Consider the following 25936-nt stretch of genomic DNA (forward strand, 5'->3'; position numbering starts at 1 on the left):
AGATCCAAAGCCAAACTAGAAGGCATGGCAAAATTGGAAATAAACGGATTTTCACTAGGAAACTATTTTATTTCTCCAAAATGCTGCATAGGCTTTATAGCTTTACTTTAACATCACATTTAACCAGTATAACATTTCTTTTTCTAACTGAGAAGCTAAAGAAATAACGATCAATTTGGTTGCTTTCAAATATGTTGGTGCAAGTAACAGTGGCTGCAATGTAAGATTTCACTAAGACTGAGAGCAGAGTCCTTAAAATCATAGAATCACAGAATGGTTTGGGTTGGTTTTGGGTTTTATGTGTCAAAATTACATAAAAGGTAATTTGGTCTTTCTTGAAATTTCATCTAGACAGACAGACTAGTATCAAAAAGAAGTATCATATCTTTAAAAAGTGTTTCCCATTGGGAATACCTTGTACTGACATACATGGTACATTTCCTAGTTTTTGTAGGTCACATAGGTGCACTATACTTTCCTTAGGGAGGCAGATTACAGATGGAACAGCTCAATAAAATTCAGAAACTTTTTTCATCAGAGACTTGAAAAAATAAGAAACCAAATTTATAGTCTGAAGAAAACCTCTCTGCTAGCAATCTGGAACAGAAAAGTGAAAGGAGTTCTTTTACTGCTATGTTGGCTGTGAGGTCTGGAGTCTTCATCAAGGAGTAGAACATCCCAAATGCAACATGTCCCATCGCTGTGGTATGTTCTTTAACTACCAAGTGTGTGCAGACTTTGACTCTTTAGTAGTGGTCATGTAAGGAGAGGATTAACAGGAAAAGTTAGTCACTCTGTGAAGACATTGCACTGAGGGCATATTATGAACAATGCTCTTAGAGCACAGTCAGGGTTTGAGAGAGATGAAAAATCTCACTTGTGACATGCACATTTATTTTTTTTTCTGGTAACCTCTGATTACTTCAGGTCTTGAGCCTGGAAAACAGTAAGCACCAAGGTAGCTCTTCTCTGAGAAGTAAGCCTGTTGGAGCCAGGATGACTTTTCCATGTGACTGATCCCAAAGATTTTATTATACAGTTTGAATAGAAATAAATAGAATCTATGCCATATAGTTTTCTGTAATTTAAAGGTCCTTCTTGTTTTCATTTCTTCTACCATTTTCCTGTGTTGATACTCTTCTCATTCACCCATTTTTAGCCATTTTTCTTTTTTCCCCTTCTCCTTTATCCCCTCATCCTGTATACCAAAGCAGAGATATTTTTTTTCTCTTTTCAGCCATGTAGCAGAAGTTAGTTAGGAGTCAGTCCACAAAGCAGTAAAACCTAAACCAATGCCTTCCTGGCACTGTTGTGTGGAAGCACAGAAAAGGGTACAAAGATGCTGTTTTTTTCTTATCATCCAGCTCTCCAAACAGTCCGGGAAGAGGTTTAAATCCTCATTTCTCAGTCTGTATTAACAGAGGACATGCCAGCAGAGAGGCAATTCCAGTTTAAGTGATATCGGAATATCATTTATGTGTTTACCACGTTATTCATATTCAGTTATTACTTTATTGTCTGTAAAAACGGTCAAGCTTATAAAGTGTTCAAATGTTTCAAATGGGTTCTTTAGCTGACTAAAACCTGTAAATAATAAAAAATGGAAGTAGAAAAATCATTGCAATGAAATTACGGCTTCTGACACAGGAATATTAATCTTCACCACATTCTAGTTTTCTGCAGCAGGTACTAGAGGACTTAACCATGGTTTCACTAAATATAAAAGCAAATAAAAGCAAGCAAAACAGCTTCCCATTACTACTACTACATTGAACCTCTGCAGAGACTCAAGGTTTTGTTCAGCTTTTATGCCAGCATCATAAATGTCTCCATTTTAGCAGTGCATGGTTCTAGACAAATTTGTACAAGCCTCAAAGATATTACTGAAGCAGTGGCAACTTAAAAAAAGTTACTCTGGTGCTTTGTTATCATCTTCAAACCTCTTCCCTTCAATAGTACCTCACATACTACTTTCATTATAAATCTGTTTTCCTTGGAGAATGAGTTGGATGGCAAAAGGGCAAGCTAACAGGGTTTGAAGTGATTATATTCTCAGAGATTGATAGATAGCATGATAGCTCAGGAAACCTAATGAAAAAATGAAGAAAAGAAACCTGGGCTCTTCTGCTGTAGTGTTCCCTCTCCTGCATTTCCTGTTCTTCCATGGCAGAGACTGAGTTCATGTCATTCTTTTCAGGAAAATTGAGAAGATAGAATTATTCTGTGTTTCTACTTCAGAAGAAGAAGAAGTTTATCTCTCATTGGGCAGAGATAAATCCAGGCAGATAGTAATGCCTGTTTGCAGGACAGTATCATCACTCAGTGTCTCTTAAGTGGGTTTAGTTCCATATTCTCGGCTAAACTCAAATTGTTCAGTCTGTACATTCACTAGGGCTAAATATCATAGAACATTCCCAGACGGTGGATTGCCATCATCTATATTCTTAATTTATTTTAGAATGATCACTACCATGGATTTGGGCCAAATGGACCATCTAGCACTCTCCCAAACAATTCCTGTTGTAGCTTGAGAGTTACCATGGGCGAAGGAGCATTTGTAATGAGCTGTTGCATGTGAGCACCCTGTGTTAGGGGGATAAAGAGTTTCATAGAATGGATGTGGTCTGGTCCTTGCCACCTGGCTATAGTGTCAAAAAACAGTGCCATACATGATTAATTTGTTAGTATAGATACAGCTTTTGTGGCTAATATTCACTTTAAGTAGAAGGACTTGCAAGTGGTCTGTGGTAACCTTTGTATGAATTTTCCCAGAAGTGGGAAGTAGTGCTTTAGAATTAATGTTTCCAAAGCTTATTTCCTTCTATATTGATCAGGCTGTTGGGCATCCTGAGAAGGAGCAGAAGATTCATCATCTGCACGCAGGACTAAGTGTGTTGGTCAGGACTGCTGCAACACCTCTGTAGAGCCAGAAAGAATGTGGGTCTTGGGTCATGTCGTCTTTGTCAAAGTGAATTACTAAATGCTATCACAACACTTACTGATCAAAATGTCTCTGCATTACATGGCTTGCTTAGATTGGAATGAGATGTTTCAAAAACTTTTTCCATATTTAGACTTATAATCATTAGAAACTAGGATGCAACTTTTGCCCAAGCATGCTGCTATTTTCTCCTGATGTATGCTGGCAACTTCAATAACTGTCCCTTGTGCCACAAGGACAGGACTTTACTGAATCTATCTGAAAGCATTTTTTTCCTTCTTCCACTCTTTAATTCTGACTAAAATTCTGATGAACTTCACAAGAGCAGTTTTGATTAGAGAGACTTACTACCTTAAGTTTGTCTTTTTAAATAGAATTGTAATTTTCCTCAGTTAGGGAGATTTCTCTAAGTTTCTTTTCATGACGGAAGCACTACAGTGGAGAATATGAACTGCCAGATCCTACCGAATACACATTAATATTTCAGTGTTTCAGTATGAGAGAATACTACCACTTCTGCTGACAGTAAAAGTACTAAAACACTGAATAAATATTAATGGCTACACCCAGGAGAGGACTTCACCGATTTAATGATCAGGAAGAGAATATAGTCCAAACATGTTAAATAAAATTCAGAACTCATCTGCCAGCATGGCCAATGTTTTCTTCATAGTTGCCTGCATGTGTGGAGTGTGCTTTCTCCTTTAGTATCCACTCCAAAGGTTCTGACTCTTCTCATGAACGATATAGGAAACTGGGATGCCATTCTCAATTTTTACAGTTCTCTCAGCCTCAAGCACCTAAAAGGCAGGATCTTCTGCACCTTAATCAGAGATGTCAGAGATTATTATTGTGATTTATAACTAACAAAGAGATTCATATTTATAATAGTCCTCTAGTAAGTCACTATTGTATTGTTACTGTATTCTTTTTTTCCCCCCCATCAGATTACAAGGAAAAGAAAGAGGACACTTGCCCTAAGCTAGGCAATAAGTCACTATTCTTAATGTGATTAGGACCTTCTAAATAATCAGGAAGACCATTAAAATTTGGAGCATAAAAGTAAAGTTTAAAAAGCTCTCTTTTGACTGTGTGAAAAACAGTTCTGTTGACATAAATTCAGCAAAGGAGCACTGATCCCCTAATTCAATACTTACAATTTTAGGTAGTAAAAAAGTATAAAAATACCCAAACCCTGACAATTACGTTCATACATTACCTAAACAATAGTGGATTATAAAAAAAGTTTCTGTAGAAAGTTTTCAAAATACCATGTAAAAATACATATCTTGTAAGTTTAAAGCCCTTCATTGTCAAGATTTTTGGGTTGAAATAATAATTTTTGACATGCAAAGTAGGTAAAGCGGGCTGAGAACAAAAATCAGATTTTAATTATATTGGATTAAACTATTCATTGTGAAATACTGTCAAATAGCAGTGGGCTATGTTTGATGTAAAAGGAACATTTATGGAGAGGCAAATAACTTAAGACCTGAGGGGTTAAATATATAAGTTGATAAGCATACAAAATAGTTTATTAAAAATTCAATAGGTCTGTTGATTATGGGGTGGAAGTACCTTAACAGAGAGAAAATATAAGGCACTGAAGAACTCTTTAACCCTAAAAAGAAAGAGGTAAAAAGAAAAAGTGAATAGAAATCAAAGTCAAGCAAGTTCAAATTGGGAAGAAGTTAGAAACTGTAAAAGTTCTGATGATTAATCAGTGGAAGGCACTGGTAAGAGAAGTTGATAGCTTTTGAACCACTTTTTTTACCACCAGTTTTATTCAAACTGATGCTAGTTGTACAGAAACACTAGCATGTGGATGAAAATCTGTGATCCGTGTTAAGCAATTTTTCATGCAAGATAATCTAATGATACCACTTCTGACATTAAAATGTATCTATGAGTCATTTTCAACAGAATTGGTGGTAGAATTTGCTACGAATAAATATTTCTAATTTATTCTGGAAAAAGCTTATTTCACTCTATCCTCTATTTTGAGGGGTAAACCCCCATTAACAGCCAACTAATTCCAATTTTAGGATTGGTCAAATCTTCAATACTGCAGAAAAGCAGGTACTTATATCACTAGCTTCAGAAATGGGCAGATGGCCTTGTCCTGTTCAGTACTTCAAAGCTGATTGAACTGTGTATGGGGTTTTGGTACCTCTTATATTTTTGATATGCAGTTTTAATGTGTGTGTTTTCAGTGTGTGTGCATGTGTGTGCATGTGTAAGGGTGTATAATTTAACAAGATTTAAGTATCTTTGATAAATGGGTAAATAACTTAAATATTTAAACAATTTTTCCATATGGGGGGGTAAAAAAAAAGTTTGTTCAACTTTTCAGGTAAATTCTGAAGAATAATATAAATAAATAAATAATAAATTCTGAAGATTGCACTTCTCTGCAAGCAACTTTGCCTTGTTTGCTTGAGTTAATAATGTTCTTCAGCTTCATCCAAGCATCTCTTTTTAATAGTGAGAAAATGCTTTCTATAGTTCAGTCACCTGCCTTCTATCTTCAATGTATCATGCAAAAATATTTGGAGATTTACAATAAAAAGCACACTTTGTTCAGCATAAAACAGGAAACATATTCAGGTGTCAGATCAGCTCTGAAATGAAACGTGAGGATAATTGTGAAAGGCAGTCTGTGCTGGCAATATGTCAGGCTGGTGAATCATTGATGTTTGTAGCTGGTATCCTTCACATCAGTGCAGCTATAATTTTCTTACTATATTAATCAGGACCAACTTGGTGTCTCCTTCCTGTGCTTCCTTCCTTATTTAGCTTTTGGTGTGTGTAAAATCCTCAAATGTAGTTATGTTAATTTTCCCACTTAAATTTCCTGTGATTTTGTTCTCCATTTCCAATAAGTCAAGTATGGGAAAATGATGATATAAAAAGCATGGGAAACTATTTAAAATGTTTTTATATTCAAATAAATTTTTAAATTAATGCCAATAGACACATAAACATATAAAGTGAAGGTACAGAATGTATTTTGAGGTCTATCAATATAGGTTGCTCAATGGTTGAGACTTGCATCCTGATGTGATTCCACTAAAGTACGTCACATGTACCCAAAACTGCTTAGGAGGTATAATTAATGAATCCCTTTTATGAATAGGTTAATGCTGCATCCAGAGACAATTAGATTTTCAGCCAAGGTTTAGCCAGGTGCCAGTTCTTGAAAAAAGTGCTAAACTGTTGAGTGTTTCCATTCTAAAAAGTTGAAGTAATTTTCAGTCTTTGGTTTGCCTCCTGTTCTAAATTTAAGAGTATTTAATATTACCAAAGAAAAGAGGCTCTGTTCCCACTCTAAGTAGAATTACAGCTGTCTTATAAGAAAAATAGTAAAAGTCATAAATGTCCTCTGGCATTAAGACCATCATTAAGTTGTCTTCAGTTATATGGTAAAGAAAAATTTCTCGGGTGCTAGTATCATTTAGTACAGAAATAGAGCTCCTGACGAGGCCATTGAATTTCCATCACTGGATCCTTATAAGCATAAGCTGGTGTGTAGCTGCTCCTACGTTGCATAGAGATATGGAGTAGATGGCCACACCTCTGGCTCGATCATCCATATTTTCTGTGATGCTGTATGTCACGTCAGCTCGTTTCTCTTCAACATGTACATAGTGATACAATCCCTAATCTGTGGTATGTTAATTTGGGTAAAATTAGTGGGGCCTGTGTGTTAAAGACGTTGATGTTTCTGTAAATGTACAGCACCATGTAAGAGCCTTTTTTGAAAGCAAAGAGGCAGTGTTACTAGGTGCATGACAACTGCCACTGTATAAAGGCTTGTTAACTTTTTATTTGATTCAGAAAAGGAAGGACAAACAATATTTGAAGTGGAAAGTCATTAAGTAAGGCTTTTTATGTTTCCCTTTAACTTTAGAGGGGTTTCTTTTATATTTTAAAGAAAAAAACCCCGCCTTTTTGGACATTTTTTATGCAATATTAGGATAGTATAAACTGTCACATTTTGGGGAAAAAATGAGTCAGTTGTGTTGGGCTGGGGCTGCCAATCTCAGAGTCTGATCCTGCTTCCTGGAAGAAATAACAAGATAAACACACAGAGGAAAAGAAAAAGAATAACAGTTACAGAAAATATATGTTTAATGACTCCTGCAACCTCTCTGTTGGTTAAAGGCATCAGCTTTTCCTTCTTCTAAGAAATTGCTTTTTGCTGCTTGTCTAGTTATGAGACTGACAGTGATGTTGCAACATCCTTGAAAGGCAAAGCCAAATTCAACTGTTAACATAAGAAAAAAAGGAATGATGAAAAAGAACAGAAATAAGATGCAAAATATAAATACTGAATGAGGATACTCAGGAAAGACAAGTATATGTCTTACATCTCAGATGTTCAAGATTTACCCAAAGTTTGAGAAGGTTTCCTTTCATTGACTTAGTCTAATCGGGTTATTTCTCAAGGTTGGAGTGATGCATTATTTCAGTATTTTATCTGGTAATATGTTCTGATACCTCATTTTTGGTAGATTTTTGTGTAGAATTTTTCTCTAATTTGTCAATTTTCTTTTATTTTTGGTCACATTCTTTAATTATTTGAGTTTTTTTCCTGTCTTTCTTTCTATTTCAATAATTAAATTTAACATAAGATGTTGCAGTTTTACTGCATAAAGAATTTAGGTTCTTCTCTTCCTATACACCATGGGGAATGGTAACAGCCAAATTTTGCCCAGAACATCTAAATTTTTCAGTAGATCTTAACTTGTATTTTTTTTTCCATGGCAGAAAATATTTCCTTCCATCCCTGAAGCAGTCACTGCCATTCCAAAGAACAGAGGCCTCAGAGCAGCCCGAAAAGCAGTTTCAGGGGATGGTTCTGCTTGTCTGTTTATTTCTTTGTTCTTAACATGGACAAACCAATTTCATTCCTTTTCCTAATTTATTTCACAGAACTGACTCAGCTGTTTTAACTATAATGTGAAAATAAGAAATATCCTCAGGCAGGCAACTAACATGGAAAAAAACCCAATCACAATTATTTAAATTTGAGAAAGCTGTAAACAAGGGCTCAGAATGAAATGATAGGATCACTCCTTAGCATTGCTATCTATTATCATTACGTTTACTCTTCTGGCATCTGTTCTTAAACTTAATTTCCATCAAATAATGGCTCAAAGTTTGGAGAGGTAGAAAAACCTTAATAACTCTCCAAAGAGATGATCAGCATATTTTTTAACCTGTGTTTGTAATTACATTAGTCTCTGATTTTTCTTTAGCAGAACATAACGACCAATGCTTCTCTGGAAAGTATTAGAATATTTTCTTTCCCCAAAAGATTAGTCTGTTTTATGAAAATTTTGAAAATTTTCCTCATATGGCATTAAAATAAACACATTTCTGAGTGGAGGTCCTTAAGAATTATGGCACTGGCTCAGGAGAAACCTGTGTAGAGACTCTTGCTCTGATACAGATGAGGGTCTTTGAGACTGCATCATCTTTTAATCAGGCAGAATAGGAAATTAATTTTCCTATTCAGGCAGAATAAGAAAGCAATTCGAGCTTACTGCTCTACCTAATAGGTTACAGGGAATAAACATTTCTATTTCTCTCAAGCAATCAGACAGATCTTTCTAATGGAAATTTAATTGAAACTGAAATTTATCCTGTAATTATAATTATTTTTCCACTTGAAAAAACATATTTTCATAAAATTTGGACATTGAAAAATATTTTGTCCCATTTAAATTTAGCTGGCATTCTGTGTTTATTTAAATGCATATATATATATACACACACATGCAATTTCAACATTTTTCTTACTTTTTTTAACATTAAAATTCAGAAGAATCCAAATAAGATGAGATGTGTACAAACACGTGCATACCTGCATGGGTCATTTTTTTTTGCTTTATTTCTTGATTATTGAGGATATGTTGGAGAAGCAGTATCTTTTTTTTCAGTCTGGAGTGAATCTGTTCCCTGCTGCCTGTAAATGCTATTAGAACCATCTCCATAGCAACTAATGGTGATGCTCAAGAAAAGTGTTCCCAAAGTTTCAGATAAAGAAGTAGATCATTAGAATCCCTTAGAAAGAAGGATGTATGTTTATGTAGATGGAGCTGATAAGTGGAAGGAGACACAAACAGTAAAATAATCAGGGCACTGATTCCAGCAAGAATAAAAGCATGATGTGATTACTTCTTACAGTCACCTTGGAGTCATTGCACTCTTGAATTGATGGCAGAATGCTTTTTATCTTCAGAAAGTTTAGGTGCTAGGTTTGAATCTTGGTTATGATAGGACAGATTTCTTTTTGCAGGACAGTCTAAACTAGTCAACAAAGCAAGCAGGTTTAGTTTATTTTCTTATCTGTGTATTACTAAGAATTATTATACTTAACGTCACAAACATTAATATTTACCTCATTTTAACAGCTGAAATTTAATTATCTTAAAAGTTAAGGTCTGTTTTGTCTCTTTAGGTACACAAGTCTGATTAGGATGGTTTTGAACATCTTACATGAATTGTTGTTCATGTCAAAAACTGCTAACCAGTATCACTAATATTTACAGTTCCATTGCCAAATTACTCTGTATATTACATACAACTTTACAGGTAAACCAGACTTCCAGACAGTTCATGAGCACCTCCTGGGTAAAAATCATGCCATAGTCATGAAACTGGTAGACCTAGCTTTGTTTTCTGTTGCACAGACCTTTGTAGAAGAGAACAACTCAACCCTCACTGACTATAGTAAAAGTTGAGGGTCTCTTGCATCTTAGCTATTTTAAATAATAATGAAAATATGAGTATTTAATGCATTCATTGTACATAAAATGAAAGGACACAAGTAATGGAAAAGGAGCAGTGCTGCTTCTGGAGAGGGCAGTCTTTCAAAAGAGAAAAGATTACCTCTGCAGAAGAGAAGGCGATGTCACTACTTAGTGATAAAGAAGCATTCTGCCTTAATTTGAAAGGACCTGCCTAATGAGCCATGCTTGGCTCCCTTAGACAAATTTATTACTCTCACTTAACATGGACATCATTATTAATTAGGCAAGCAGGAGTCATACCATCCTGTCAGCAGAGATGCTGGATTACCCTGAAGCTGGGTGTAAGCCAAGGACTTTCCTCACAGCCCATCCTTCAGCAGCACTACTTTCCGTCCAGTAGGGAATTAGCATACTGCTACAAGTTTTGTGACTGTTCCTCTTCAGAGAATCTTTATTAATTCGCATTGAGAACATCAGGGACAAATGGTACAGCTAATCATTAGCAGTATGAAAGAGTTCTTAAAAAAAATCAACACGAAATTGGCTCATGTCCATCATTGACTAGTAAGTGATTATAAAAATACAGGGTCATGGCAGATTCTTAAATGGGTAGAATGGCATTTTATATTTTAGCTGAAATAACCATTTGGTAAAAGTTAATTAATGAAGATGCCTGCTTAATCCAGACCTGTCTTTGAGAATCCTGACAAGTTTATCTTAAATTTGCAGAGGCTTTTGGACAATTCTCAGTTGGATTCCTAAGAAAAAATTTTGCTTCAAATGCCTACCTTTACAAGGACATTTGGATAGCTATCTTTTAGCTACATATTGTCTACATATTGTTTCCTGCAGTTATCCATTGTAGAAATGGAAACATGGTTAGATCTATGAATTTGGAATAGAGATTTCACTTTTTAAATGCCTGAGAACAAATGAAAAACTAAAGAAAGATCTTGCAGCAAAAAGGAGCAGAAGCAGTACTAAGGGGAGCCTTGTACCAAATTATTTTTACAAGCAGAATGAAATACCACTAAGAAGGAAAGGAATACCTCATATGCATGTCAGCAATTTTTTAAAAACTAAAGTACAACATTTAATTATATTTGACTTGAACTTTTCTTACCATGGACTTAACCATAGACATGGATCTATCACAAGTACAGACATTAGAACTAGCCAAAAATGAAATTATTATTCTGTGGAAAATTATTATTTCTGTGGACATGTTGAATTTTGTTTTTATTCCAAATAAGAACTTCACTAAACATAGATTCCACTAATAAATGAGTACATTGTGTGTGGTGTTTGTCACAATATAATGTAGGAGTTGAAATATTCTAAAATTTTAATATGTAAACCACTGAGGGGAAATGCTACCTAGTATTGATTAGATCTTTTCTAAATCAAAAAATGTTCTAATTTTCATATTTAAACAGCAAAAACATGGATTAATACTGTAGATCCCATTTAGCTCTTCTTTCTGTTTTCATCCTCTAGGTTTGATGTAATGCTTAGTAAAAACTAGTACAATTATTGCTAGCAATATTGATAATAAAATACACAACCTTTTATTTAATCACTTCAAAGATGTTTCTGAGATTTTTGTATTTTTCAAACACATTTTAACAGAGATCAATCTCAGTAAAACTTTTAACATTTCATTTTTCACAGTCTACACGACAATTCATCCCTTTTTCATAGCCAGCATATTCTTCTCAATAGGAAAAAGCCTGTGAGAATGGGAGAGTCTAACAATGTGATTTTTAAGCATCAAACCTTAACTGTGCCCAGCTAAATAGAGATACGCATTCTGGAACTGAGCACTGCACTAAACTTCCTCCCGTTTAAAAACAAGGACTATAACTTCAATTGCTTTAATGACAGTGATCCTGTGATCTCACAGAGTGCCATAGTCTTCTTTCAAATAAGGTTTAAGAGTTTGCATTAGTAATAATTAGTTGTTCTCTACTGACTGTTGTCAAGAATAGGTGAAGATGAGTTCAAAATATTTTTAGTTTCTTCTGAGGTTGTAACTATGAAGAACTAAAACCTTCCCTGGGAAAGATATGTACCTTACACACAAGTTTTGTCAGACCCCATGCTGAATAGGTCCATTTGATTATGGACCAACAGGCCCATTCAATCAGGTGTAGCTCTGGGATAATAATGAGTTTAAGAGCCCACTTAAGACCTGTTAGAGAAGTGCTGTTATACTATACAAAGTAGCTTTTATTCCCTAGAGGAGCGAGGGTCAGCCAGTGCTTTTACTTATCCAGTTCCTATTGATGGGGTTTGTATAGTTAGGTGCTGGATGGTGTTTTATGTTGTTACACACATCCACAAAATTAAACATTTGTCACAGTGCTGTTGCTCTGTACGCTTTGAGGCTGAGTGAGCATGCAGTAGAGCATAGGTGTCATTAACAGCAACCTAGAAATTATGACTTCTTTTCTGAATGCTGGTCAAAACATACTGTGAGCAGAATTGACTTTAGCAGAAGGGCCTGAGTGGAAAGAAGAAAAAAAAAAGAAACAAAAGTATTTGCCATAGAACGTAGGCTATTATTTAGCCACATCTAACTAGTTCAACTACACAACCCTCTGAACACTCAGGAAAAAAAAAAAAATCTGTGAGAATATTAATTTTTGGGGAAATACTGTTTTTAAGATCTAACAGCCTGTGTTCATTCTGATTTTTCCATCCATAACTTAATGCTATTGAGCTACTAAGCCTATGACTTGATGAAAGTAAGGAAGGGGATTGCTCCACAGTGACTGGTCATTTTAAAATCTGAGCAACTCATTTTTATGATGGTGATTGCAAAGAGAGGGTATATTGCCTCCATAGCTGATTCTTCTAGAAACTGTAAAGCAGTTTTGAACCAGGAGCATTCATGAATGCAAGCTGTACTGGCTTTCTTGAGCAGGTCTGTCACCTGTCTACTGAATGAAAAGAAAGAGGAAAACAGTGCTTACTCTACCATTGCCTACCTATCTGCCTGAAAGCAATAGTTTCATACAGAGTCCTGTTTTATATATTTCCATTCTTGGTCAGCTTTAAGGTCCCGGTTCTCTGCCCCAGAAAGAGCTGGCTTGAACAATGCAAGGTGCTCTTCCAGCTTGTATCAGCTGGTTATGGTCCCCTCAATCTATTCAAGTTGTGTGTAACCAGAAGGCAATACTGTCCTGTGAGTCTCATTTACTGGTCTCAACTGTGCCCTCTGCTATGGGGTAGCATTGTGGAAATTGCACCCAAGCTACATATACCCAAATTTCCAGATGTATTTGCAAGGGCACCTGGTGAGCTTGTGGCTTGTGACAGCTGCTTTGCCATAGTAGGGACAAAATTAATTAAAACTGTTTCTGCAAGTGTATTTTTCACAAGGATGAATTGGATGCCAGAATTTTAGCATAAGCATCCTGTATTTAAAAAAAAAATAAAAAATGGAAAAACATTTTACTGATGGATTTCCTGATTAACTTGGTTATTCTTTGATTTAGTGCCAATTATAAATGCTAGCAATCATTAAATATTTATTACCCGATATCCATTGTGTGGTGGTGTGTTGAAAGTAAAGCCAAAAGTAACTTCCTCCTCCAGGTCCAAAGCCAGCAACCTAACCACTGGCAGCCACTATAGTCTCTATTGGCAGTATGCAGCTATAGACAAATTTTGTGTTGGATCTTGTAAGCCACCAGAAATATGAACTTGTTTTGTCTGCCTCTATAGGGAAAATAGGACAGATGGACTTTTCATACTGCTCAAATAAATCTCTTGCTTCCTTTGGCCAGCCTTCCGGAGTAGGGTGGGTGAGTCAAATAGGTCAGAGAAGCTGATATTTGTGTTCCTCTCACATGAATAGAAAGTGGACACATTTTATAGAATTTATCTAATTTAAAAGTGCATAGCTGATAACATTTTTGAGAAGTGATTTGTTAAAATATTGGAAGTTATGCCAGGTATGCTATGTTGTTCTGTACCATTCTGAATATGTGTCCTGTTTAAAATTCATTGAAATGTCAATGTTTAGACCAAAGCCCTAATTTTCAGTTCCTCAGCTCTCAGTAGTTACTACAATGTTTTATTATTAAAGATGCCATTTTAAAATGCTAGGTTTGAGGCATAGATGTTTGCAATTAAAAATATGAATTGATGTATGCCAGATTATATAACTTAAGGTTTTCATCAGGACAGTGATCTACTGGACCGACGGAAACATTGCTTCAGTGTCCAGTCTGAGTCTGGAGAAGATCTTTACTTTTCTGTGGAGCTAGAGTCTGACCTAACACTATGGGAAAAAGCCTTCCAAACAGCAACTTTTTTAGAAGTTGAACGGATACAGGTGAGAACAACTGCCTTGATGATTACCTTTTGGTACATCAACAAATTAGGTCTATGTGCAATTTAAGAAATTCTCCGACCTTCTGCAGCTCTCAAATTATTATTGTTTTATGTATGTAATTCCATAAAAACCCTTTTGGTGTTCCCAAAGAGCTTGCAATCTAACCTTCAGAGGAGACTACCTCAAATACAATCTTGGAGTTATTATGACTAGGTGATACATACTTGTTAACTAAAGTTCATGGACAGAAGAGAAAAAACAATCTATAAATCAGGGACAAAACCAGCTGTTTAGATATTTTTACATACTGTTTTACATGCTACTTTATTTGTTATTGGATAACATAAGAGAATATTGCAGGAATTAAATTGTCCTTGTAATAATCAGGAACGAGAGTACACCAAGTGAGAGTACTTACTGGATGCAAGCAAGAACAAAATTGTACCTCATATACATTATTCTTTTTTCACACATTTCTTGTTTCTTGTGTATTTACTCGATTGTCAGATGACAGAGCAGAGATGGATGACATTCAGGTACAGATTACTAGCAAAATTTAATAGCAAAATTACATATCAGAGTGTTTAAAGGTAACTCTGTTTTTCTTACATGACCAAAAAGTCACGGTTTTTTTGTTTAAAATAGGAGAAAAAAAAAATCCCACCACAATTATAATTCACCTAATCCTAGTTGTTATATTTATGTACAAATCATAAAAAATGCATGTGGTTGGAACAGCTTTAGTTGATGTTGCCATGAGTTATTCTGTATACACACCTACAAAAGTCATATTAGTATATTAGCCTCTGCATGTATTGGCTAATGCTCACTTTCCCTGCACTCATTTTTTGCATCCTCCTGGGAATGCAAGCTCTGACAGTTTTTTATTTAGACAAATTGTTGGTTATATATTAGCCCTCTTCTGACCTATAAACCAACACATGCAGATGGACTGAATTAGTATATACTAATGATGATCCATTTTGCAAAAACTACACTGCTGTCAATTTTAATGCATATTACCTTTGTTGGAGGAGGAGTCGAAGAAGGTTCAAGTTTTATCTTTACGTTCATGCACTCTGCTGCCTTTTACAGGAGCTATTCTTACCTTTTGAACTCTGATTGTTGTGCTGAAATATGTAAGTGTAGTTTTTCTGTATAAAAATTGCATCAATATATAGCCTCTGCTACTAAATATTTGAGATGCTTTGTCTTTCTTATATAACTGACTGCAACATTGTTTGTAGAAGCACTACTGTGCCATCAGTAAAAGAATATATGGCAATTTTCTTGAATAACTTTTAGCCCAGAAGCCACTTCATATTTGCTCTTCTCTAATATTGATTCATACTGTAGGATTCCTAGTTTAGAGTTTTCTTTGGGGTTTTATAATTACATTTATTCAAAAGTGCTCCCATGTTTCCCAAAAAGAGTTTCCCTAATAATCTTAACCTCACATTAATCTTAACATTTCCACCCTTCTTTTCACTCTACTGATGTTCAGAGTAGCAATTAGGAACTCAGCGTAACGATTTCCTGAGATTGATTGATTATAACAAATCTGTGAAGGTGGACAAACAGGCTACTCATGATAGATTGTTATTGTGGAACTCACACTTATGATTTCACCTTTTTTTCTTTATTTTCTTGCCTCTCTATATCTCAGTTTGGAAAAAAAATAGAATATTAATTTTTAATATAACTGGTCTTGGCCTCCTCATTTTTCTTTCAGCAATCTGTTACTGCTTTCATCCACCAATTTGCAAATTCAAATAAAATCTGGTTTGACTAAGTAGTGGTATAATTTGTCTCTGACAAGTTCTTTCATTGCTGTGTGAGAAAAAAAGGTGACACGTTCAAAATTGAGATATCAACTGTACATTTTTACTAAAATTGTGTTTTATGCAATCAAAATCATATGAATATTCATATTTTCTGTGAATGATAATCCAGCTGTGTGCAGGTTTGTCTTACTATGAAATCATATAATTTTGAATATATAACTGCAGTTTAAAACTGTCATTTAAAATTATTCAAATGTCTTGTGAACTATTCCATAATCACACAAATAATAATGGAGTTCCTCAATGACTATAAATTGGCATTAACCTCCATGACAGGTTAATCATGGCCCTATTCTGATGTAATTCTAAAGAATACATTACTAATTAAAATATTTTAAAAATGCTCACTATAAACATGTAATAAATTTTTAAGCCTAATTCATAGCTTCTGCCAGAGTTATATCTAAAACAAAAGGGTTTTTTTAGGAAAAATATGTATTAGAGGAGAGATAGTCAAACTGATAATAGTTTAGCAATAATATGTGGTACAATATTGTAGTGGTGCCATTGTGATGTGTTACAGTCACTCTTTAGTTAGTTTTCTTTAGAGTAGTAAGGGATGCTAATCCATTTTCATAATTACCTATTAAAAGAAAAAAAATTTAGTTGAAATGGAGTTCCTTTTTCCTTACTATCTCACAGCATTGTTATATGAAGAATCTGAGACTACTATAGCTTGCATAATGATGTGCAATTATATATGATTGCCAGGTTCCCTTTGTGTTCCTGCTACTTTATGCTAAAATTTTCACCACTTCTTCCATCATGAACTTTTTTCTTGCTGTCCTTTTTTTTTGTATTGTAGTTGTTTGTTCCCTAATGTAAGGATTATTGTGTAAGCTGCTTTGTGTTACAGCACTTTTAACATTTGTCTCCATTGAAGTTGAATCTGAGTTTGAAAGTCTGAATTAAATCTTGGACTTACAGTATGGTTTCCCTTAGCTTCACTGATAGCTTACACTAGGTTTACAACATATCATTCTTTCCATAATTTAAACTGTGTATATTGAGGGAGTAGAATCTAAGGAATAACTTTGGGTTGTCTCCTTCGGCCCCTGCCTGACCCGCTGAATTATTCATAAATCCAATTTAAGATTCTGTATTCTGTGAGAGAACAAGAAATGAGTGTTGAAATATCTTCTGCTTCTTTTGTGAGGGGGATGCTTCAGTTCTGATAAGGTTTTCATGGTATCTTTGTGAGAAATCAGCAACCAAAGCCAAACATCCACAGTATATATTATTATTAGTCACTTTTAATGATTTAAAGTGTTTGTTAAATGTACAAGAAATTTTAAATTATCAAGTCTACTGGGAAGAATTTCTGCATTTTTGTTTTCTCCAAATGTCTGAATTAAAAGACAAATTAAAGAAAATAAAGATGAGAAAAATCTTAATAGAGTTAATAAGTGTCTGAAAGTTCACATTCCTACTCTCACCTGTGACCAGTATCATGTGCAAGCACATACAACACATGCATAAAGAAACGGACATTCTTCCCCAAAGAAACTAAAATCTCACTGTCCAGAGATCATTTTGTTGTTCTCACATTTTTGCTTCTCTGAATTGTTTGGATCATGGGATATATGGTCTGAGGGTGTAGACTGGTCCTAAGCATAAGTAAAGAATAAGTAAAGAATCAGCTATTCCTGGTGGTCTGCACTCTACAATGCGGTTTCTTCCTACCGATAACCACATTGAGTTGACCCAGATGATATTTCTTCACAAACTGTGCACTGCCTTTTGTAGAAAGAACCTTCAGTCTGGGAAGTAGGTTGCTTTTTCAATGCAGCATTGAACCAAGACTGATACGTCCTGTTTCTCATAAATCACCTAAGTGAGGTTAATTAGCCCAGGCACAGTACTGTGCTTAAGCAGAGGTAGCTGTGCCAGCTCAGTGTGGTGCTGCAATGCGCATTGTAGGTTGACCTCTGGTATTGAGGTGGGAGGTCAGATGAGTTAGATGGCAATACATATTTTAAATCTGATATACAGTCTCCTTGCCAAATTTTAATTCTCAGTGAAGACTCTATGTTCTAGATATCTTGGAGGTCTACAAATAAAAATGTAGTTTGCATCTTGTAGGAAGTTAGCAAGGTAATCATACAAAACTGTACATTTTTTGCTTTGCATGCAAAACCTGAACATTTTTGCATATGTGAATTCATTAAGTAGCAAGTCACTGTGAAATATATTACTTTACACTCTTTTCTTCTACTAATGAGATGTTACCAAAGGCAATAACCTCTCCTTTTCTAACACTGATTTACGATCAAAGTTTACATATTCATAGCAGTTTCATGGCGTAGCTGCTCCAAAAAAAAAAGCCACTTTTATTTGTTAATATAAACACAAATACCATATGACTGCAACACCACAGAGCTGAATCACTGATTTTGTAATTAAAAATTTGGGGGGCTTATGCATTAATAGTTATAATCATGAGTTATAAGTGCATCTCTATACTGTATGAATTCAGATTTTATACATGTAGTGAAGTATATAACGTTCTTTCAGTGTTGGAAGCTACAAGAATAGACTAGTCACTGCTTTCCACCCCCAACAGCAGCAGTAGGAAAGCTTTCATTTACTGATGGACAGTTATAGCTTTTGAACACCTTTGGTGGATCACACAGTAACATATGACTTACTGTTACTCTGCAAAAAAACGCAAAATAATCTTGTAAGGCAGGTGTCATGGATTATTTTTACTTCTGAGTTATAGAGGGCCATGCTTTGTCTATAGACTGTCTTAAATGCTGCACTTGTGCCCCACTAATAACTAACAGAGAGTGTCCTTCAGCTTCAGTGAAGGATATCACTGTGTTTGAAACCTGGATTCTAGAGCTCCAAGGTGTGTGCACAAAGATTAACCAACTGTTTGTATGTAGTTGAGACCTGATTTGATCAATGAAAGCAATTCACTCAAATATTTCAGTTCCAGAAAATAAATCTATATTGAAGTGTAAGAAAGTCAAATTTAAAATAACCAAAGAATTTATATAGCTATGAACTTTTCCATTTTCCTTCATTACGATGTCTATTTCAACTCTTAAAAGCTGTTAATGAGCCCTTCAGCTTCTTGCATTCTGGGGAAGACCGTTTAGAATCCAGAGCCCACCCAAAGAATATATAAATAAAGGCATGTGATTTAGCCTTGATAATAAAAAATAATAATACATACTTTTGTAACACGGATAATTTAATAATTTACATTGTCCCCATGTTTACAATTTATATTTTGGTTCTTTGACACATTATAGATCATGGAAGTCTTTGTTGTCATTTTGTATATTTAGTGGCTACAGCAACATTTGAAGAATATAACTCTATATCAATTAATCTGGAGGGTAAAATTTCTGTAAAATAAGAATGGTTTCTTTAAAGAATTTACATTCGATTTGGAAATGTTTTAAATTTTTTACAGATTTTGTGATGAAAAATACAAGTTTGTCATTTTGTACCTGAAGTCAGCCTTCAGGCACAGCAATAGTTTTGATCCTGAAAATGACACTAATAGATGTCACACAGCATGTGTTGAAGTGTGATGTTATGGAAATAAATAAAAGCATAGAGTTAAAAATCATAGGATGAGAAGGTCTTTCAGGTTTGCAAGGTGTCTCATAGAAACCTTTGAGATATATTGGTACACTAGCTGAAGCAAAGAAGGTATTATTTCATACGATTATGTCAATAACTACACGGTATGAAATACTACCTTCTTCACTGAGATTTAGAACAACATAAAAACACAGTAAACAGCATACAGAAGAGATATTTTACAAATGCATTTATTTTTTCTTAAAAAGGTAAAAGGAATATATTAATGTTGTTAGAGGAAGTTGCCAGGTACCAAAACAAATAAGAGAATTCAAAAATAATGAAGCTTCCCTTTTAGCAGTTGTCATTGGTAAATCACTGAGGCAATTCTGATTATGATTTATTTTTTCTCTAATGGAAGCAAAGCCTCTTTTTACAATACTTAGAAAACTTCATCACTAATATAAATCCTTTGATTTGCAATAGACTGGCAATAAATTGACCTATTTACACACAAATGACTTATTTCCGATAATAATTTTGAGATATATAAACATTAGAATAAAGACACAGAAATACTGGTTCTAGAAAGAATTTGAAGAAACATGTTCTGTGGTAACTACCTTCTCTGATTTTTCTTTTACAGTGCAAGACGTATGCCTGTGTTTTGGAGAGTCATCTTATGGGACTTACTATTGACTTTAGCATGGGCTTTGTCTGTTTTGATGCTGCCACAAAGGTAAAGTTCTAAGACTTGTTTCCATCACATCATTATTATTATTTTTCGTTATTTCTTATATTTTGGGATAAGTAGTGCATCCTTAAAATGTACTTCTTTTTGTTATTGCAACAGATCATCTCTTGTCAAATCTCTCGTGCTTTAGTCTAAACTCGGGGGGGATTTCTAAATGATGTGAGAAGTTGTATTCTGTTATGTGCTTGTTATTGAAAAGTCAATGCTAATATCAATCTGAAACATGCATCAAGTCTTCATTCTTTAATTTCACGTGAAAGCCCAGACTGATTCAGTTTGATGTTTCTTTTGCTGGTGCATCCTTGGTTTTGAGAGGAAATAGTCTTGGTTTCAAGCTGATATGTGATCTTTGAAAAGAATCTGCCTTTCTATTCTGTTTCATGGGTGGGAGTGTGTGTTATTACAGCAATTCTCAGTTTATGTTTTAGATATTTTTGTTCAGGTGTCTGTAAAAAGAGAAATCAGCCGTGGTCTGTATGTCTTATGCTTTTCCCGTCAGCCTTAAAAAAAGCTCAGTACAACTGATGGAATAGTTTGCTATATCAAGTGAATAATATGGCATCGATTTCCAGATTAAATTAATGCAGGTCCAAATCTCAGTAAAATCATCAAGAGCCTTCATATGTTTGCATTTGTACTAATTGCTAACAAATGCTAAAATGTAAGCAGGCTTTATTGCTACTACTTGACACTGCTGTTATGGGAGAATGTGAAATATTTTTTCTGAATTCCACTTCTCTTCAATACCTGTTTTCCTTTGAGATGCTGCAGCATTGCCACCAGCAAGTGCTGAAAATGCCCTTTTCTCTCCAGAATATGCTCCTATCCCCTATCTTAAGTCAACCCTTCTCACCACATTACTCCACCAGTCAGAACCCTTTTACTCTTCCAACTCCATTCTACTGTTTGTTTGCAAAAGTGTGGTGAATTTAAAATTAAAATACTTGTGTATACATATTTCTTTTTGTTAAGCGAGTAGTCTTGTATGATTCATCAGTGAAATACATGACCGTCAACTTAGGAGATATTACACAAAAAATCAGTGCAACAGAATTAAAATGCAGTGGCTCAGAAAAAAACATGTAGGTTTCCCCCCACACTCCAATAATATTATAGCAATGCTTTTGTATAAAGGTCATTTGCATCTCCTTCAAAGCTCTTGCACATGTCTGATTTTCAAAAGACTTCAGACTCTTTCAAAGGCATTATCTGCAGTACAAGTGTACACTAAATTTCAAATAGCAAAGAACAAGCACAACTGCCTTCATACCATGTTCCCATGGCTGAAGGTTGTGGTACCCTTTTGGTATGTCCTTAGAACATGTACAGCAGGTTTCCAGATACAGAAAAAAAGCTCTAGTAGAGGTATAACTTCACTGTCTTTCTTTCTCAAATAAGTCATTGTGCCTTTCCAGTTGTGCAAAATTGCTGGAGGCATCACCTCGGTGAACCATAGGACTTATAAACCAGATTCTTCTTTGCCCTCACAAATAGATTAATATTTTTTTTCTTTCATAGCAAAGAGCAGAAAAAATATTTCAAGTATTAAAATTGACTACTGAAACACTAAGGCAATTGTTAGCATTGCCAGCAGATTTGCATTCAGCTCTTCTCTCCTTTTCCTGCTGCCCCATGTTGCCTACAAGGTCACATAAGTAGTACTAGAAATACATGATAAAATCCAACACTAAAACAAGTAGAGCAAAAAATTAGCATCTAACTTCCATTTCAAGCCAGAAAAGTCCTTACTGGGTAGGCTGGGAACCTACTTAAACAAAAACCACCCTGCACACCAAGTAGAAGATCCACAATGCAAGACCACGGGAGTGAAGCTTTGATGACTTGATTACAACCAGAAGAAAGCCAAGAAGGAATTCTCCAACTTCCAGGTCTTCCGAGCTTGAGAAGTCCCATAAAGCATTGTAAGAGTATGAGACAATTTTACTTTTTCCTTTCCCCTTCATCTGTAAAGCCATGAAACCATGGACTGAATCTGTTCCTTCTGGGGTGGCATCTAGCCTCAGCATCCAAAAAGTTCTGAAATTTTAAGCCAAGCATTAACCGCAGCTGAGTGTCTGGCAATCTTGAGGGTCTAAATACTGATGAAAGAGGATGCATTTACAGAATCTGAAAGAGGTTTCATCAAAGTGTGAAAGGATAGCAGATGTGTAAAGGGATTTCCTTCAGGAAGGGAAAGGTGTAGTAGCCCACAAAACATTTATTGCACCCAGACCAGCCTTAGAAATAACTCAGTTGGTACCACTCATTCACCACACTTACATACAGGCTGCAAGGATGAGCAGGGGGTTCCTGCTGATCTGTCAAATCTATCACCACCCCCCCTTATATGTCACTGTGGTCCTCAAAGCTCATGACACAACCTGGGAGCTGCATGCTGTGGCAGAAGTGATTCCCCCTGAAAAAATACTCTTTCCCATTTTTCAGTGCTTATATCCTCGTTTCCCTTCCACCTTTTCCACTTGCACTGTCCATGTTTTCTCTGTATTTCTTGCACTTTCTGTGTTTTCATTTTAGACTGATAAAATCAATTTTGCCTTAATGCTTGCAGATTTTTCTTTTAAAGGTGGGTTTTATTTCCCTGAATGGAGGGAGGGACCATGCTGGTAAAGTTCAGGAGTCAGTACATGGAGAATCCTGAAGGTTTCAGGGCTTGTTTCATTTTTCTTTGATACAGAAAGACAGGCAAGCAGACAGTACAGTTTAAGATAAAGGCACCATGTTAAAAATGCCTGATCTATTAGATAGCATGCATACCAGAGATATGCCACATACTAATCCATTCAGTAGGCGTGGAGAACCTGTACATTGGAAATTCAAGAAAATAAATGGATAGCAATAACAGACTATTAAATATATTACAGACTGACAATATGAAGACCTCAAGACCTTTTTTTTTTTCACACTTACAAATCCAGACCTCCCAAAATGGGTCCTTGAAAGCATAACCCCCCCCCCCCCCCAATCATAAATACTTTAGTTCTATAAGCAATATACAAAAGCTTCTTGGAGAATGTTTTTCTGGCAATTGTCATTAAGAGCTGTGTGTCACATATGCTAATAATACTGTCTTGCAGGTCTTCCTATAACTGTTCACCAGTGTTTGGGAAAACTCCTTCATTCATCTCACAAATGTTTCATGGAACATATAATGCAATTCTTTCAGTGCCCCAAAACTCATTATATTCTTCTGTTACAAATTAAAAAGCACATCATCTAGAAATAAAAAAAGTCTAACAAAACCAACAAAGACAGTGCAGCTCCCTTCAAAGTTAAGGTTTTGTACACACAAATACAGATACACATTTTTGTGACTTGAATGGAAGTTGTACATAAGTAAATCAAATGAGAAACTCCCAAGTTTTCTGAGCAGATAGAACAGTATTTATGTTGTCAACAGATTCCTTGAAAAATGTTTTCAGACTTCTGATATATAGTCACTTAAGTAAATTGCATAAGCATAAGTAAACTACTGCATAACATTCACAAAGAGGTTTTACACAGAAAATGTTTACATAAAAAAGAAGTACAAATATTATTTTTAACTTCTCTATGTATTATTTTGAAGCAGATTGTGTTACCGTAAGACTTTCAGTGTTGTAAGGAGAATGCCACTAGTATCCTTAGAAACCTACCTGCAGTGTTGCACCTTAATTAGTTTGTATGTTAGAATAAAGTATAGTTAGTACCATGGATAAAAAAGAGGACACACTGGGGTTTAGGTAATCAGGCATTAGGCAGTGTGAGGTGATAAGGACAGCTCTAGTGCAATTGCATTAGAAGAGAAGAGAAACACTACTGTATAATGCAACATAATCTGTTGCCACGTGACTGCTGCAGTTTAAATTGTCAAGCAAGCCATAGGATGAAAACTTGTCTCAAATCTACCCTAAGTGTGTCAACCACATTTTAATGAGTACCTAAATAGGAAAACCATTACCTACTCTCCGTCATTTTATGGAAAGATAAAGGTGGCAATTCTCAGCCAAAAATTTGTTCAGATACCTTAATTATGACAATGGGAGGTGTAGGTTGTGTCTATGCTGGTGATGATCTTCAACAGTACTGCTTTACTCACACAAACTAAAACATAAACTATAAGTATTTACTCACATAAACTAAAAGTATTATTTCTCCACCTAATGAAGGAGTTCATATGAAGCAGGAGTTCAAAATCTCTTTTCCAAGAAAGATCTGAAAAAACAATGAAAAATGGAAAACAGTTTGCAGGACAAGGAAAACATGAGTAAAAATTAAATTAAATTAGCTATATCTTATTAATATTTACATACACATTTGTGCATTAAGACTGTACAAATTCCTAGAAACTGTCACATGAATTAACAAACTCAATATTAAAGACAAAAAAGCTATTTAAAATGTCATAATGTTCATGAAAAAATATTTGTATCTAATTCTTCATAAATGGTATGAAATTTTACAATCAGTATTTGAAAAATCAGGACAAACTTTTATCTTTTCACTTCCAATGATGGGACATCCACAACTTCTCTGGGCAACATGTTCCAGTGTCTCACCACCCCCATCATAAAAAATTTCTTCCTTATGTCCAATTTAAACCTACCTTCTTTTAGTTTAAAAAACATTGCCCCTTGTCCTGTCACTGTAGGCCTTGGTCAAAAGTCCCTCTCCAGCTTTCTTGTAGGCCCCTTTAGGTACTGGAAGGCTGCTATAAGGTCTCCCCGGAGCCTTCTCTTCTCCAGACTGAACAACCCCAACTCTCTCAGCCTGTGTTCACAGGAGAGGTGCTCCAGCCCTCTGATCATCTTCGTGGCCCTCCTCTGGACCCGCTCCAACAGGTCCATGTCTTTCTTGTACATGTTCACTTTATTATTTTGCCACTACTCATATCAAATTCAAGCACTCTTTTTTGGGTAAAGCTTAACTCGAAGCCATATTCTATAGACTTCAGAGTTCAATGTCAGATAATTCATTCGGTCCATCTCTCACTTCTTCCAGAATAGCCCTGTACATGCAAAATCTTTTAATGAATTCAAAGGGGGTCTTCGACAAGTACTTGGAGGATAGATCTAATTACTATAATTAAATATTTTTTTAAATTTATTTATGACATTTTCATGTTTCCCAGAACACAAAGCACAGGTAGTAGTTTCTGAGGACACCTGAGAAGTCCTGTCTTGTATTTTGATGCAGTGGGGTCTTCAGTAAATCTTCAGGCAATTTCTATTTTATACTTAACACTGTGCTCATGGTATTTTAAGTTTTCTGTCTTAATCACTACTGAATTGACTGTGGACTATTTTTAATAGTGAATAATCACTAATCAACTGAACTGAAGCCAAGTTCTTCAATTCATGATTTTAACAGTTGTTCAGCTATTCCAATATTCAGGTTATTTAAGCAATGAAACAATATTTAAATTTTTTCCCTCTTATATTTCAAGTTAATAGATTTTTTTTCCAACATGCCTGACAAATTGCAGTCAAAATTTCACAAATGTTGTAAAACACAAACTCACTCTCAATGCTCATGAACAAGTTTATAGAGGGTAATGACTCTCATTATGCTTATGGTTTGCAGACAAAAGCTGTACAACCCTATGTGTCTTGTTTACTGTCATTTAATCTTTTTATAATAATTAACTGTGCAAGTCAAAATTAGCGGTTAAAAACTGTCATCTGTGCTAAATGTATTTCAAGAAAAATACATCATAGTTCGATAAAAACATTGCTTCTATGTCTGCACAGACCTATGATAAAT

At 35.1% G+C, this 25936-nt stretch overlaps 1 protein-coding gene across 9 annotated transcripts in view; it reads left to right on the forward strand.

Annotated features, from left to right (window-relative positions):
• SNTG1 (syntrophin gamma 1) overlaps positions 1–25936 on the forward strand; it is a 357847-nt gene that overhangs the window by 310091 nt on the left and 21820 nt on the right. For 8 of the 9 annotated variants that reach the window (XM_052787869.1, XM_052787873.1, XM_052787872.1 and 5 more), the window contains 2 exons: positions 13889–14041; positions 20069–20161. In XM_052787869.1, coding sequence (XP_052643829.1) covers positions 13889–14041; positions 20069–20161 — 246 coding nt within the window. The remainder of the gene's footprint in view (positions 1–13888; positions 14042–20068; positions 20162–25936) is intronic. The other variant, XM_052787876.1, reaches the window with a different exon arrangement.

Source organism: Harpia harpyja, chromosome 5, assembly GCF_026419915.1.
Source record: "Harpia harpyja isolate bHarHar1 chromosome 5, bHarHar1 primary haplotype, whole genome shotgun sequence".
NCBI classification, from domain to species: Eukaryota; Metazoa; Chordata; class Aves; order Accipitriformes; family Accipitridae; genus Harpia; species Harpia harpyja.